General features: G+C 47.0%; 1 protein-coding gene across 1 annotated transcript; it reads right to left on the bottom strand.

Annotated features, from left to right (window-relative positions):
* Positions 1-807: 807 nt before the first annotated feature.
* On the bottom strand, positions 808-17,155 carry LOC115471665 (protein TASOR-like). Its single transcript, XM_030205433.1, has 2 exons — positions 16,999-17,155; positions 808-2,139 (listed from the first exon to the last, which is right to left on the bottom strand). The coding sequence occupies exons 1-2, from the start codon at positions 17,141-17,143 to the stop codon at positions 1,664-1,666; spliced, it is 621 nt and encodes a 206-aa protein (XP_030061293.1). The 5' UTR covers positions 17,144-17,155; the 3' UTR covers positions 808-1,663.
* Between the last annotated feature and the right edge of the window lie 25 nt (positions 17,156-17,180).

Genomic DNA, 17,180 nt, shown 5'->3' with positions numbered 1-17,180 from the left:
CTGCTGGAGAGCAAATACATCCAGCACTAGTGAGCTGAAGACTGGGGCAGGCAACATTTAAAGAATACTTGCACATACTCAGGAAACTTTTTTTTTTTTTTTTAAAGTATTCCTCAACTCTGGGACAGCAACTTTGCTAACAAATGCTAGATGGTATCAACCCCTCCATCCCCCTCCCCCCCCCCCCCCCCACCCACCCACCCAATGCCTTCTTTTACCTCTGCCTCCCCCTCCCATCAGCATTTGATATCACTGAAAAGATCACATACTCCCTCCTGCTCCTTCCCAATTCTTCTCCAAGGGTGACCCAACTACTTTGGCCTTTTTGGTCATTTGAAATATCTGCTGTGGCCCTTTGTACGACAAATTTGGGGACCTCTGGTATAGGTAATAAGAAAAATCTAACAATTTCAATCCATCCTTTGCCATTAGGTCTTTCAGCCTATCATCCTTCCAATAATAAAACAGATGAGTTTTAGTATAGGAAAATTTAAGTAGTTCTGTGTAAAGGTAAGTTGAAAATTGGAATAGTCTACAACAAAACATTAAACTCCAATTGCCTTTTGCCTTTTGTTAAATACATACCCCATAGAATTTGACATAAAACTAGGGCTATACCCAATATTCATATTCAATTCCATTTGGCCTGGAATAGTGCCCCAAATAAATTATTTGTATTTGGCTGAATAGCAATTTAAATTCAAATACAATCCGGGGCTCTACTATGCTACATACTACTGAAATAAACACTTGATCTCTGATTTCACGTTGCTTCTTTTATTAATTTATGTTAAAGCTCAATGCCCATTATTAGTTTTCGTATTTGGCCAAATAACATTTTTCATTATTTGTATTCAGCCAAATAGTAAAATATACTATTAGGTACAGCTCTACATAAAATATAACTCTATCCTGCTACCTATAGTTCAAGCTTATGAAGGACCAAATGGAAAAGTAATTACCATCTAGAATAAACCTGACATCACTGAAAATAACAATATGTTACAATTTAGCACAAGCTATATCAAAAATTGAATTTACTACTAAACCTATATACATGAAGAATTTTATTTTTACAAAGGGAACTCCATCACTGGTTAATCTTTAACTGAGGTATTTAGCCAAAATTCTATAAATTTTCATTGAGATAACTATACTCTGTTATTCCTACATAAAAACACTGTACAAAATTGCTGTCAAATAAATATACACCGGCCGATTATCATTGTAGCAATGAAACAATAAGTGGTTTGAATAATCAATTACACTTTACTTAAAAAAACAAAAAAACAAAACAGAAAATGAAGCCTGTCTATATTACACTTTCAGCAAATATTTAGTTTTACATAAAAACAGGCTTCTAGATGAAGCCATAGTTTAAGTACAATTCAATACCAAATATAAAAACATAAGTGTGAAGATTATTTAAGTACAATTAAAAAAAAATATGTTATCAGTTTGAAAATGCTCAAATGTTACAGGCCACCATGATTTAAATAAAAGGAAGTTTGTGGAGAAGAAAAAAGGTCAAATTTTAGTGACTAAAATATAAAATTGATTCACTTTGTAGCAACCAAAATTAAATCCACAACATAGCCTTAAAAATCATTTTACATGTTTATAAATTTGTTTTTAATTTGGCCTACAAGAGTTAATTTGCATTCTACTTTTTGTCCCAAACAGCTGAAGGTGGCATATCTGTACTCATGCCTTGATCATAAGGAGACATAAAAAAATTAACATCTTCATTCTGATTTGGGATGGGATATGATCCCATTCCTGTTCCCAGAAAAGTCTGATGAGTAAGAACATTAAAATGACTGAACTGATGTGAAATCTTTATTGGTCTACTATGGTAACCCTGAAAGTTATTGCCTGAGACTTCCTCAATAGTGTCAGTTTCTTCTTGGACAGAAGAAATAGAAACAGGAGTAATTGGCTGTACATCTTCTGAACCAATCTTAGACTTATCTAGCATCAAATCACGCTGAGGTTCAGAAGACATCTGGATTTCAGTTTGAGAGATTTCTTTTATATTGCCTTCAGCTTCTGTCTTCAGAGGTTCATATTTAGATTCACAGACTTCTATTTGTGGCATTTCATCTTCTGAATCCAATGACATATCTTCTTCATCTTTTTCTAGAGAACAATGTAAAACATATATTATCACTTCTAATCTATTATGACATCACCATTGTTTAGGTTGTGTTTTAAAAAGAAGTATTTTTCTCATATGAAAACAATTAGCAGTTTTGGTCCCTATGGACTTCAGCGTTTCATAAACGCACAAATGTAAGGGCATTGCAAAAAAACTGGTAAGTCACAAAAATCAATCTTTTTGATAAAAGCATTTCTTATATTTAGATTTAATAACAAAAATTAATGTGAAGAGTATCGTCTATAAAACTTTAGATTTTTTTGTCTAAATATTTAATGTCCAATTAATAATGCAAACATAGTTGTGCTAATATGAGAAGCATGGTTTAATTCATTCACAGCCCTCTTTCATTTCATCTGCTGAACTGTTTTTAGCTACAATCTAATGGCAGAAGTCTGAGCTTCAGGAATGTATTTCTTGACTAAACTCTGGACATCTTTCACCTTTGCTGCCTTTAGTGGAACAGCTCCAGAATTTGCAGGAGTCGGGTTCAATGGTTGTTTTTCTTTCTTCTCAGCATGAAACAATGTCAAAAGCATGTTACCAATGCTCTGGCTTATCATATTTACTGCATATCACAAAAGTAGTACTTGAAACAACTCAGTTGTATAAAAACTTGTTAAATCCACTGCCAGCTGCAGCTCCTTGGTTTTCCTTTTGGAGTCAATGTTTTTTTTATTATTATTATGCATTTATAATAGTTTCAAGTATACAAACTTGTACAGAAAAGAAAATAACAGCATCTATAGTCCTCAATATAGATTCAAGAGGTTACACAATGGAATTAACATTAAATTTAAATTTATGAACAACATTAAAGAACTAGCGTTGCATGATTCCTTGATTTATCGGTTCTAAATTATTACATCAAGAGAGACTGTTCTATCCTTAACCCTACTTATTTTTAGATGTTAAAAAGGCTGTTAGTTGGGCAGGTTCAAAGAAGACATATTTTATCGATTGAAATTTTACCACACATTTACAGGGAAACTTTAAGAAGTGGCCCCTAATTGAAGTACACCAGGCTTCATCATCAAGAACTGTTGACGTCGTTTTTGCGTTTCTTTTGCAAGGTCCGGAAAAATTTGTATTTTTTGTCCCAGGAAAAGTCTTCCTTAATTTTTAAAGAACAATGTCATAATCCAGTTTTTATCTGGAGCCAGGGCAACTGTAGCAATTAACGTTGATGGTGTAATTGGATCAGAGTCCGATGATTCCAATATTGCTGAGATACAGTATTAAGATCTTGATTACCCTGATCTGCTTGATTTACTTGAGTCTTTGATGGCAAATAATAAATCTGCGAAAAAGGGGGAATAGCTTCTTCAGCTAGCCCCAAAACTTACTTTAAATATTTCCTCAGCATTTCTCTTGGTGTTACTGTAAATTGTTTTGGAAAATTTAAAAAGCGTAAATTACTACTTCTAATTGAATTTTCTAGAAATTCTGTTTTTCTTCGTAGAGAAGTTGAATCTTTTATTGAGATTTCCTGTAAATTTTGTCGTTTTTTTTATATCTTCTCCTTGATCCTTTGCTTGTTGCTTTATCAAATCCAATTTTGACTCCATTTCTTTTGACTTTTGTTCTAATACCACAAAATCTTGAGATAATTTTTGAATTTGAGGGCTTAGGGCCTTGCCAAGATCCACAATTAGTGAACAAAGGGAATCTAGTGTAACTTCTTTAGGTTTAGACATAGAAGTAGGAAATTGTGTGAACTGTACCTCCGCCATTTTTGCCTGCTCTGTCTGCACCAATTCTTCAGCTCTCCAGCGTCACAGAAGGTTCCGCTTGGGTCGTCTGTTCTCTAACTACCCGCAGGAGTCCAGTTGTTTTCAGTTGTTTGCGCCGCTTCCCGCCTCACTTCATCCAACCCTGATAGGGAAAATGGTGTAGGGGGCGCCAACAGAGGAGAACTGCAGCTCAAAGGGCGTGGGGGAGGTACTTTCTTCGGGGCTGAGTGACAGCTCTAACCCTGGAGACGCACTGGCGTCTCCATTCACGCCGGTGCGGTTCAGCGGGTTAACCCCTTCAAGGGTTGGAACCAGTAATCTCTGGAGGTGAGGTATGCACTGATTGCGCTAAGGTGAACTTTTACAGAGTTGGTCTTGAGACTAGACTCAGACAAGTGCAGAAGGTACTCAAGCAGGGTCTGTGTAGGACAAGAGCGAGGATCTAGGGCCTTGCTGTCACACCAGATGGCAAACCTCCTCCATAGAAAGAAGTAACTCCTCTTAGTGGAATCTTTCCTGGAAGCAAGCAAGATGCGGGAGACACCCTCTGACAGACCCAAAGAGGCAAAGTCTACGCTCTCAACATCCAGGCCGTGAGAGCCAGAGACTGGAGGTTGGGATGCAGAAGCGCCCCTTCGTTCTGTGTGATGAGGGTCGGAAAACACTCCAATCTCCAAGGTTCTTCGGAGGACAACTCCAGAAGAAGAGGGAACCAGATCTGACGCGGCCAAAAGGGAGCAATCAGAATCATGGCGCCTTGGTCTTGCTTGAGTTTCAACAAAGTCTTCCCCACCAGAGGTATGGGAGGATAAGCATACAGCAGACCTTCCCCCCAGTCCAGGAGGAAGGCATCCGATGCCAGTCTGCCGGGGGCCTGAAGTCTGGAACAGAACTGAGGGACCTTGTGGTTGGCTTGAGATGCAAAGAGATCTACCAAGGGGGTGCCCCAGACCTGGAAGATCTGGCGCACTACTCGGGAGTTGAGCAACCACTCGTGAGGTTGCATAATCCTGCTCAGTCTGTCGGCCAGGCTGTTGTTTACGCCTGCCAGATATGTGGCTTGGAGCACCATGCCGTGACGGCGAGCCCAGAGCCACATACTGACGGCTTTCTGACACAGGGGGCGAGATCCGGTGCCCCCCTGCTTGTTGATGTAATACATGGCAACCTGGTTGTCCGTCTGAATTTGGATAATTTGGTGGGACAGCCGATCTCTGAAAGCCTTCAGAGCGTTCCAGACCGCTCGTAACTCCAGGAGATTGATCTGCAGATCGCGTTCCTGGAGTGACCAGCTTCCTTGGGTGTGAAGCCCATCAACATGAGCCCCCCACCCCAGGAGAGACGCATCCGTAGTCAGCACTTTTTGTGGCTGAGGAATTTGGAAAGGGCGTCCCAGAGTCAAATTGGACCAAATCGTCCACCAATACAGGGATTTGAGAAAACTCATGGACAGGTGGATCACGTCCTCTAGATCCCCAGCAGCCTGAAACCACTGGGAAGCTAGGGTCCATTGAGCAGATCGCATGTGAAGGCGGGCCATGGGAGTCACATGAACTGTGGAGGCCATGTGGCCCAACAATCTCAACATCTGCCGAGCTGTGATCTGCTGGGACGCTCGCATCCGCGAGACGAGGGATAACAAGTTGTTGGCTCTCGTCTCTGGGAGAAAGGCACGAGCCGTCCGAGAATCCAGCAGAGCTCCTATGAATTCGAGTCTCTGTACTGGGAGAAGATGGGACTTTGGATAATTTATCACAAACCCCAGTAGCTCCAGGAGGCGAATAGTCATCTGCATGGACTGTAGAGCTCCTGCCTCGGATGTGTTCTTCACCAGCCAATCGTCGAGATAGGGGAACACGTGCACTCCCAGCCTGCGAAGCGCCGCTGCTACTACAGCCAAGCACTTTGTGAACACTCTGGGCGCAGAGGCGAGCCCAAAGGGTAGCACACAGTACTGGAAGTGACGTGTGCCCAGCTGAAATCACAGATACTGTCTGTGAGCTGGCAGTATCGGGATGTGTGTGTAGGCGTCCTTCAAGTCCAGAGAGCATAGCCAATCGTTTTCCTGAATCATGGGGAGAAGGGTGCCCAGGGAAAGCATCCTGAACTTTTCATTGACCAGATATTTGTTCAGGGCCCTTAGGTCTAGGATGGGACGCATCCCCCCTGTTTTCTTTTCCACAAGGAAGTACCTGGAATAGAATCCCAGCCCTTCTTGCCCGGATGGCACGGGCTTGACCGCATTGGCGCTGAGAAGGGCGGAGAGTTCCTCTGCAAGTACCTGCTTGTGCTGGAAGCTGTAGGATTGAGCTCCCGGTGGGCAATTTGGAGGTTTGGAGGCCAAATTGAGGGTGTATCCTTGCCGGACTATTTGAAGAACCCAACGGTCGGAGGTTATGAGAGGCCACCTTTGGTGAAAATCTTTCAACCTCCCCCCGACCGGCAGATCGAGGCTATGCTCTGCTGGAGCCAGTCAAAAGCTCGCCCCTTGCTTTTGCTGGGGAGCCGAGGGGCCTTGCTGAGGTGCGCGCTGCTGACGAGAGCGAGCGCGCTGGGGCTTAGCCTGGGCCGCAGGCTGTCGAGAAGGAGGATTGTACCTACGCTTACCAGAAGAGTAGGGAACAGTCTTCCTTCCCCCATAAAAACGTCTACCTGAGGAGGTAGATGCTGAAGGCTGCCGGCGGGAGAACTTGTCGAAAGCGCTATCCCGCTGGTGGAGCTGCTCTACCACCTGTTCGACTTTTTCTCCAAAAATATTGTCCGCTCGGCAAGGGGAGTCCGCAATCCGCTGCTGGATCCTATTCTCCAGGTTGGAGGCACGCAGCCATGAGAGTCTGCGCATCACCACACCTTGAGCAGTGGCCCTGGACGCAACATCAAAGGTATCATATACCCCTCTGGCCAGGAATTTTCTGCACGCCTTCAGCTGCCTGACCACCTCCTGAAATGGCTTGGCTTGCTCAGGAGGGAGCTTGTCCACCAAGCCCGCCAACTGCCGCACATTGTTCCGCATATGTATGCTCGTGTAGAGCTGGTAAGACTGGATTTTGGCCACGAGCATAGAAGAATGGTAGGCCTTCTTCCCAAAGGAGTCTAAGGTTCTAGAGTCCTTGCCCGGGGGCGCCAAAGCATGCTCCCTAGAACTCTTAGCCTTCTTTAGGGCCAGATCCACCACACCAGAGTCGTGAGGCAACTGAGTGCGCATCAGCTCTGGGTCCCCATGGATCCGGTACTGGGACTCGATCTTCTTGGGAATGTGGGGATTAGTTAGAGGCTTGGTCCAGTTCGCCAGCAATGTCTTTTTGAGGACATGATGCATGGGTACTGTGGACGCTTCCTTAGGTGGAGAAGGATAGTCCAGGAGCTCAAACATTTCAGCCCTGGGCTCGTCCTCCACAACCACCGGGAAGGGGATGGCCGTAGACATCTCCCGGACAAAGGCCGCAAAAGACAGACTCTCGGGAGGAGAAAGCTGCCTTTCAGGGGAGGGAGTTGGATCGGAAGGAAGGCCATCAGACTCATCGTCAGAGAAATATCTGATGTCCTCCTCCTTCTCCCACGAGGTCTCACCATCGGTATCAGACACAAGTTCATGAACCTGTGTCTGAAGCCGTGCCCAACTCGACTCCGTGGAAACACGGCCACGGTGGGAGCGTCGAGAGGTAGACTCCCTCGCTCACACCGGCGAAGCTCCCTCCGCCGACGGGGAGCCTTCCTGGGAGGCGACTGCAGTCGGTACCGCAAGCGGCACCGATGTCGGAGACCTCACCCCGGGCAAGGGGCCAGCCGGCGCCTCAATCGACGGTACCGGTGGCGCAAGCACCCCCGGTACCGGAGGGGAAGGGCGCAACAGCTCTCCCAGGATCTCTGGGAGAACATCCCGGAGACTCTCGTGCAGAGCGGCTGTGGAGAAAGACATGGAAGCCGATGCAGGCGTCGAAGTCAGAGTCTGTTCCGGGCGTGGAGGCTGTTCCGGGCTGTCCAAGGTGGAGCGCATCGACACCTCCTGAACAGAGGGTGAGCGGTCCTCTCGGTGCCGATGCCTACTGGGTGCCGACTCCCTCGGCGACCCAGAGCTCTCGGTACCGATGCGGGAAGGAGACCGGTGTTGATGCTTCTTTGACTTTTTCAAACGAAGCATGTCACCGGAACTTCCCGGTACCGATGAGGAGGATGTAGAATCCAGCCGTCGCTTCCTCGGGGCCGAGGCCGAAGAAGGTCGGTCTCGGGGGGGGGGGGGCTGTACCGCAGGAGCCCTCAGGGTAGGGGGAGACCCACCCGAAGGCTCACCGCCACCAGCAGGGGAATGGACAGCCCTCACCTGCACTCCAGTCGAAGCACCACTGTCCGACGACATCAGCACTAGTGGAGGTCCCGGTACCACCGACGCCGACGCAGCCTTTCAATGTATCGGTACCAACGATGCAGAGGGTCGATGTCTCGATGCAGTCGATGCCGAGGTCGAAGGTCTTGAAGCTGTCCACGTCAATGCACTCGATGCCCCCGGTGCTGTTGCCGACGAAGAGCCCGAGAACAAATTGTTCCACTGGGCCAGTCTTGCTACCTGAGTCCTTTTCTGTAAAAGGGCGCAAAGACTACAGGCCTGCAGGCGGTGCCCAGCCCCCAGACACTGAAGACACGAAACGTGCCTATCAGTGAGCGAGATTACCCGGGCGCACTGGGTGCACTTCTTGAAGCCGCTGGAAGACTTCGATGACATGGGTGGAAAAATCACGCCGGCGAAATCAAAACTCGTAATGGTGGTAAAGGCACCAAAAATAGGGAGAGAAAAAACCCGAACCGAGGCCTCAAAAAGGCCTACCCCGAAAACGAAAGGAAACTTAGCGGGGCAAAAACTGGAAACACGGGAAAAGGGGAAAAGACCGTAAAGGTCTTCTTCCAATTTCTTTTTTTTTTTTTTTTTAGCAAAAACTCGAAGATGCGCAAGGGTCAACTTGAGGGGCGCGAAACGGCGCAAACACGACCGTCCCGAGCGCGGACAAAAGAAGACTGACGAACACGAGCCAGTTCGGGCGGGAAGACGGCCGCGCATGCGCGGTGCGCATCGGCACGCGAGGACTAGCAAAGGCCTTTGCTAGTAAAGTTTTCCGATTGGAGGGGCTGCCGTGGACGTCACCCCCATCAGTGAGAACAAGCAGCCTGCTTGTCCTCGGAGAATAACTGCTCTGCTCTTCCAAAGTCATCATTAGCTGTTTGCACCTGGATTATTGTGAAAAAGTAAACTAGGCAAAGAGTAGGGTTAGAAGGTTAATATTCGCAATGGAGAAGGGTAGTTAGTGGGGTCCCTCAGGGATCTGTGCTGGGACCTCTGCTTTTTAACATATTCATAAATGACCTAGAGATGAGGGTAACTAGTGAGGTAATCAAATTTGCTGATGACACAAAGTTATTCAAAGTCGTCAAATCGCAGGAAGATTGTAAAAAATTACAAGAGGACCTTACGAGACTGGGAGACTGGACGTCTAAATGGCAGATGACATTTAATGTAAACAAGTGCAAAGTGATGCATGTGGGAAAGAGGAACCCAAACTACAGCTACGTCATGCAGGGTTCAGCGTTAGGAGTCACGGTCCAAGAAAGGGATCTAGGTGTCATCGTTGATGATACGTTGAAACTTTCTGCTCAATGTGCTGCTGCGGCTAGGAAAGCAATAGAATGTTGGGTATTATTAGGAAAGGGATGGAAAACAAAAATGAGGATATTATTCTGCCATTGTATCGATCCATGGTGCGACCGCACCTCGAGTATTGTGTGCAGTTCTGGTCACCGCACCTCGGAATTAGAAAAGGTGCAGAGAAGGGCAACAAAGATGATACAGAGGATGGGACGACTTCCCTATGAGGAAAGGCTGAAGAGGCTGGGGCTCTTCAGCTGGAGAAAAGGCAGCTGAGGGGAGATATGATAGAGGTCTATAAGATAATGAGTGGAATGGAAAGGGTCGATGTGGAGCATCTGTTTATGCTTTCCAAAAATACTAGAACAAGGGGGCATGCGATGAAGCTGCAGTGTAGTAAATTTAGAACGAATTGGAGGAAATGTTTCGTCACTCAACGGTAGTTAGATTCGTTGCCGGAAAAAGTGTTAAGGCGGTTGACTTAGCAGAATTTAAAAAAGGGTTGGACGGCTTCCTGGAGGAAAAGGCCATAGAATGTTATTGCATGGACGTGGGAAAAATCCACTATTTCTGGGATGGGCGGGACAAATTGTTTGTTCTTTTGGCCGCTGTCGGAGACAGGGTGCTGGATTCGATGGACCCTTGGTCTGTCCCAGCATGGCGATGCTTATGTATTTATGTATCTTGCAAGAAACAAGAAATGTCTCATTTACTCTTTCAGAATATCTCAATGCAGGCAGCTAATGGTGTTTTTGGAGGAGCAGAGCAGCTAGGGAAGGAAAAGGTTCTCACCGCTGGGGAGGGGTGACCCGTGAGACAGGTTTTTAGCGCCCTTAAGCTGCACCCTTAAGTTTGGGTGCCTCACTAGTTCACCCTTAAGTTGGCTCTGTTTTCCAGTACTAGCTGAAGGGAAGGAAATTCAGGGTAGGCCATTTGCATCAATTCTGTGATGATCTTAGACATCAGTTTGGTCACCAATGATCTGAAGAAAAGAGCAGACCTTCCTGAAGAAAAGCAGTCTAACGAGCTGTTTCAAAACTCCCAGGGCTTACAAATGAGTGCCAGACATGGTCACGTTTCAACAGAAATACAGGCTGCGTCAGGAGCAAAAAAAACCAGCTGGTGATAACCTACAAACTCCACCAATGGTGATGTATCTATCTGGATCCATTTTTTTTTTTTAAATATGGTTTCAAACAGACCCAGGAAGAGACATTTTAACCACCTGGTTTCTATTGGTGGATTTGTAGGCCGGTTACCTTCTTGTTTCTTACCAATGATCTGAAGAAACCAGAAAAAAAACTTGAGGACCTAGAACCCATTTTAGGAGGGCTGGGGGGGGGGGGGGTGACACTTGGGCTTCTTTGAAGACATTTACTCTGGTAATTACCATTTCTGGCCCTGCCCTTTGGATTAGCCTGGATGTCTAGTCATATCTTCATTTTTAGAAATCAGCCAAGGCCCACTATTCTACAGAAACCTCTCCCCATTAGCCCTCCTTCTGCCCCTATATTGCACATTTGTGGAGATCATTTTATTGCTGTTCCCATCAAAGTTTGTTCAGTTGTTTTTATGGTTTGTCACTGTGTCCTGCAATACAAATAAAATGAAAAATGTTTGACTGCTGTATTCTGCTAAGCATGTAGCTACTGGACTAGCAGATCCAGTAAAAATGTGTTCATGGATTGCAGTAACTTTTTAAATTAGAATCTTAGCTGGAGTCTCAGACTGTAGTTTATACTGGCATTGAAGGGTGTCAAGCGGCTATAATTAAGCTGACACAGGCTACATGGTCACATTCTTCACTGGCACCAAACAGCAGTCAGAGGACACCTCTAGACCAATGGGCTAATAAATTTAGGACATTATAAAACAGCCCTAAACAGTGGATACAGACTCATGATGGCAATCATGAATTAAAATCTCTCAACTGCTTTACAAGCGCCTCTTGAAGCCACTCAAAGCCATGTTCATGATGAGAAGGGCTGCTATGTCAAATCAATGGAACAGAAATAACCTGGAGGGGAGCCCACAGCCATAGGACTTGTTAAATGTAGTAGCTAGCAGCAAGGCAGGAAAAAAAGGGGGAGGGGAGGGAGACAGTAAGTTTGCATGTCTGAATGGCACACAAAGATTTTTGGATCTCAGTTCCAAGAAAGAAATACTGCCTAGATGCTGTTAGATAACGCCATTCATTTGTGAGGCTGTGTTAGGTTTTCAAGGCAAGGCTGGATTCGTGAGCCCTTGGGCCGCTGCCAAGGAGCAGCAGTGGCAGGCAAAACCACCCCCAAACCAGAGACAAGGCAGAACAGGACTGGAACCCCGGACGTTGCAGCTGAGGCAAACAAGCTGGAACAGGCAGAGCAGGAACAGCTAGACTTCACCTGCGCTTGACCGCCGTTCCCCAGGAGTTGAGCCCCTGGGTGCAGGCGGTCGGTAGGACTTACAGGACAGGGCAGGAACTGGATACCAACAGGATACACACAGGGTCTAGAATACACAAGGGAGGCTAGGCAGAATACTAGACAAGGACTCTCAGACAAACAATACCACACCAGGTAGAAAGAGGTCAGGCTCAAGAACAAGGACTGAAAGCTGCCAGGCAGCCACTAAGAAAGAAACACAGACAACCAAGAACTAGACAAGGAATACAGACCAGAAAAAAGACTAGGAAATAAGCAATAAAACCAAAGCTAAACTACATACAGACTAACTAGAACCAGACAAGGAACTTAGACAAGAAACTAGACTAGGCAGAAGTGCACAGAGCACACCAACAAACCCAGAGACCTTAGGCGATGCAAAGGCAAACACAGAAGTTTCCAGGTGGTTAATAAAGCCCATCAGCAGCTTCAGCTGCAGGAATCACAGGGCAGCTACGGGTGCTGTTCAGGCACAAACAAGAAAAGCAAGTCTGGCAGCCCGGAAGATCTGGACCGGACTGGGCTGAAGTCTGGAATATGTGACAGTCCATAGCAGCCACCGGTTTTGGCCACCAGAGGGCGAGGTGAGCACAGACAAGGAAACAGTCACCACTGTGACAGTACCTCTCCCCTCAAGGCCCCCCCCCCCCAACCTCCACAGGGAATTCACGTCTCCATGGGTAACAATGGTGAAACCTACGGAGGAGCTTCAAAACATGACCAGGGGTAGCTGGGTTGGAGCTTGAACAGGAGTCAAGACTGGTCCTTGGACTGGCATCAGATCTGGACCTCGGACTGCAATCAGGACTGGACCTTGCCTCTTGGCTGGAGTTGGAACTCAGAATGGGTTCAACATCTTGGCTGAAACGGGAACTCGGAGCAGACTCAGCAGCTTGGCCGGAGCTGGAACTCGGCATGGACTCAGCAGCTTGGCCGGAGCTGGAACTCGGCGTGGACTCAGCAGCTTGGCCGGAAATGGAACTTGGCGTGGACTCAGCAACTTGGCTGGAGCTTGGCTAGAAGTGCCGCTCGGACTGAAATCAGAGGCTTGGCTAGAGGTGCCACTCGGACCGGAATCGGAGGCTTGGCTAGAGGCGCCACTCGGACTGGAATCGGAGGCTCAACCAAAAGCGTCGCTCGGACTAGAATCGGAGGCTCAACCAAAAGCGCCGCTCGGACCAGAATCGGAGGCTCGGCTAGAAGCGCCAGTCGGACCGGACTCTGAGGCTTGACTGGAAGCGCCAGTCGGACTCAGAGGCTTGACTGGAATTGGACCTCTGAATGGACTAGAGCAATTCAGCTGGAAGCGCCCCTCAGGTTAGACTCCAGGTAAGCCTGGAGCTTGGGACTCTCAAGATGCTTTCTTTCAGCGGCAGCTTCCGGGGTATGCCGCAGGGCTGGACAGGAGACCAGTAGGCGGCGGTATTCGCAGAGCGGGTAGAAGGGTCAATAGTAGAAACTGGGTTTACAATTACTACTACTACTACTACTATTTAGCATTTCTATAGCGCTACAAGGCATACGCAGCGCTGCACAAACATAGAAGAAAGACAGTCCCTGCTCAGAGAGCTTACAATCTAATAGACAAAAAATAAATAAAGTAAGCAAATCAAATCAATTAATGTGAACGGGAAGGAAGAAAGGAGGGTAGGTGGAGGCGAGTGGTTACAAGTGGTTACGAGTCAAAAGCAATGTTAAAGAGGTGAGCTTTCAGTCTAGATTTAAAGGTGGCCAAGGATGGGGCAAGACGTAGGGGCTCAGGAAGTTTATTCCAGGCGTAGGGTGCAGCGAGACAGAAGGCGCGAAGTCTGGAGTTGGCAGTAGTGGAGAAGGGAACAGATAAGAAGGATTTATCCATGGAGCGGAGTGCACGGGAAGGGGTGTAGGGAAGGACGAGTGTGGAGAGATACGGGGAGCAGCAGAGTGAATACATTTATAGGTTAGTAGAAGAAGTTTGAACAGGAGTGCGAAAACGGATAGGGAGCCAGTGAAGGGTCTTGAGGAGAGGGGTAGTATGAGTAAAGCGACCCTGGCGGAAGATGAGACGGGCAGCAGAGTTTTGAACCGACTGGAGAGGGGAGAGGTGACTAAGTGGGAGGCCAGCAAGAAGCAGACTGCAGTAGTCTAAACGAGAGGTGACAAGGATGTGGACGAGGGTTTTGGTAGAGTGCTCGGAAAGAAAGGGGCGGATTTTACGGATGTTGTAAAGAAAGAAACGACAGGTCTTGGCGGTCTGCTGGATATGAGCAGAGAAGGAGAGAGAAGAGTCAAAGATGACCCCAAGGTTTCGAGCTGAGGAGACAGGGAGAATGAGAGAGCCATCAACAGAAATAGAAAACGGGGGGAGCGGGGAGGTGGGTTTGGGGGGGGGAAAATGAGAAGCTCGGTTTTGGTCATATTTAATTTCAGGTGGCGTTGAGACATCCAGGCAGCAATGTCAGACAAGCACGCTGAAACTTTGGTTTGGATGCAAGGTGAGATATCAGGGGTAGAAAGGTAGATTTGGGAGTCATCAGCATAGAGATGGTAGGAAAAGCCATGGGATGAGATTAATGAACCAAGGGAAGAAGTGTAGATAGAAAAGAGGAGTGGACCAAGAACAGAGCCCTGAGGTACGCCGACAGGCAGAGGGATAGAAGTAGAAGAGGATCCACCAGAGTGAACATTAAAGGTGCGGAGGGAGAGGTAGGAAGAGAACCAGGAAAGGACAGCGCCCTGGAATCCAAGTGAGGACAGGGTATCGAGAAGTATGCTGTGATCGACAGTGTCAAAAGCAGCAGAAAGATCAAGAAGAATGAGGATGGAATATTGACCTCTGGATTTAGCCAGTAATAGGTCATTGGAGACTTTAGTAAGCGCAGTTTCGGTTGAGTGGAGAGGGCGAAAACCAGACTGTAATGGGTCAAGAATAGCATGTGAGGAGAGAAAATCAAGGCAGCGGCGGTGAACAGCACGCTCAAGTAATTTGGAGAGAAAAGGAAGGAGGGAGATGGGTCGGTAATTAGAGGGACAAGTAGGGTCAAGTGAAGGCTTCTTAAGGAGAGGTGTGACCACAGCATGTTTAAAGGCAGCAGGGACCGTCGCAGTGGAAAATGAGAGGTTGAGAATGTGCCCAAGCTGCCGGATACGCTTTCTCACTGCTAAAGCTTCAGGATGCATCTTCAAGGCTGGATCAGACAAAAGTTTTCCACAATATTCATCAACTATCATGAAAGGATCAAGAACAATAATGAAGCTGGAACCGACCTTCACACGGGAGACAGGAGCAAAACCCGATGGTGACCCTGGATTGCCAACAGGGGCAAAGGTTCTAGCTGGAAGCCCAGTGGGTAGGGGGATCGTAACCGAGTTCATGGCCTTTGTATTCTGTTAGGTTTTCAAGGCAAGACTGGATTCGTGAGCCCTTGGGCCACTGCTAAGGAGCAGCAGTGGCAGGCAAAACCACCCCCAAACCAGAGACAAGGCAGAACAGGACTGGAACCCCGGACTGGAGTTGCAGCTGAGGCAAACAAGCTGGAACAGGCAGAGCAGGAACAGCTAGACTTCCAGGACTGGAACCCCGGACTGGAGTTGCAGCTGAGGCAAACAAGCTGGAACAGGCAGAGCAGGAACAGCTAGACTTCCAGGACTGGAACCCCGGACTGGAGTTGTAGCTGAGGCAAACAAGCTGGAACAGGCAGAGCAGAAACAGCTAGACTTCACCTGCGCTTGACCGCCGTTCCCCAGGAGTTGAGCCCCTGGGTGCAGGCGGTCGGTAGGACTTACAGGACAGGGCAGGAACTGGATACCAACAGGATACACACAGGGTCTAGAATACACAAGGGAGGCTAGGCAGAATACTAGACAAGGACTCTCAGACAAACAATACCACACCAGGTAGAAAGCAGACAGGCTCAAGAACAAGGACTGAAAGCTGCCAGGCAGCCACTAAGAAAGGAACACAGACGGGAAAGAGTCAGGACTAAAAGCTGCCAAGCAGCTACTAAGAAAGAAACTCAGACAACCAAGACCTAGACAAGGAATACAGACCAGAAACAAGACTAGGAAATAAACAATAAAACCAAAGCTAAACTACACACAGACTAACTAGAACCAGACAAGGAACTCAGATAAGAAACTGGACTAGGCAGAAGTGCACAGAGCACACCAACAAACCCAGAGACCTTAGGCGATGCAAAGGCAAACACAGAAGTTTCCAGGTGGTTAATAAAGCCCATCAGCAGCTGAAGTTCAGCTGCAGGAAACACAGGGCAGCTACGGGCGCTGTTCAGGCACAAACAAGAAAGCAAGTCTGGCAGCCCAGAAGATCCGACCAGACTGGGCTGAAGTCTGGAACATGTGACAGTCCATAGCAGCCACCAGTTCTGGCCACCAGAGGGAGAGGTGAGCACAGACAAGGAAACAGTCACCATCGTGACAGGCTGATTTAATTGTCCTTTTACTAAGGTGCGCTGAAAGACGCATGTATTGGACGTGCGCAGGTCCATTTTTCAGCGCAACTACAAAACAAATGGGGGGGGGGGGGGGGGGTTTGAAAATGGACGTGCAGCAAACTAAAAATTGGTGTGAGTCCTTTTTGGCCCTGAGACCTTACCACCACCCACTGACTTAGCAGTAAGGTCTCACATGTTAACTGGGTGGTAATGGTGTATGTACATAGAATGACGCTTACTGCCTGGTTTCTGCTGTGCTTTGGAAAATAAAAATTATTTTCTGGCGTGCGTAGTGGACTCGTGTGAAAATCAAAATTACCACCCGGGCCACGTGGTAGATGGGCAGTAACTCCGAAATGACGCGCATTGGGCATGCATAGGTGCCTATGCGGCTTACTGCTTGTTGGACAGGCACACATACTCCTTCAGTAGTGAAATATAATAAACCCCTGATCTAGGTGAATAATATAAACACATATATAGACTTGCATAATAACTAAGTCTATGTGCTTTGAAAATGAGCACCTTAGTGTCTCAAACTAGGACAGATGCACAGTAGTAAGCAGCACTAATCATGCATGGGAAGAATAAAGTACACTAAACATTTATCTATTACCTGATTGTTTCTGTGGATCATCTATTTGCAAGGGACAGTGTTCGTCAGCTGCACAGTTGTGATAGCCCACAAGGCTGGTAAAGTTTTGCATAAACTCTTCAACTGTAGTAACTATGATTCCATTATCACAGTAACTGGAAAACATATTGAGATTCTTTTCTGTAAAAAAAAAAAAGAACTCA

Source organism: Microcaecilia unicolor, chromosome 6 (assembly GCF_901765095.1).
Source record: "Microcaecilia unicolor chromosome 6, aMicUni1.1, whole genome shotgun sequence".
Classification (NCBI taxonomy): domain Eukaryota; kingdom Metazoa; phylum Chordata; class Amphibia; order Gymnophiona; family Siphonopidae; genus Microcaecilia; species Microcaecilia unicolor.
The sequence above is the reverse complement of the archived record's forward strand: the minus strand, read 5'-3'. Positions and strand labels throughout refer to the sequence as shown.

Coding starts and splice junctions, on each gene's coding strand:
- LOC115471665 (XM_030205433.1), bottom strand. CDS start 17,143: ATGTTTTCCAGTTACTGTGATAATGGAATCATAGTTACTACAGTTGAA. Junction 2,140..16,998: donor TGATCCACAGAAACAATCAG/GTAATAGATAAA, acceptor ATTGTTCTCTAG/AAAAAGATGAAGAAGATATG.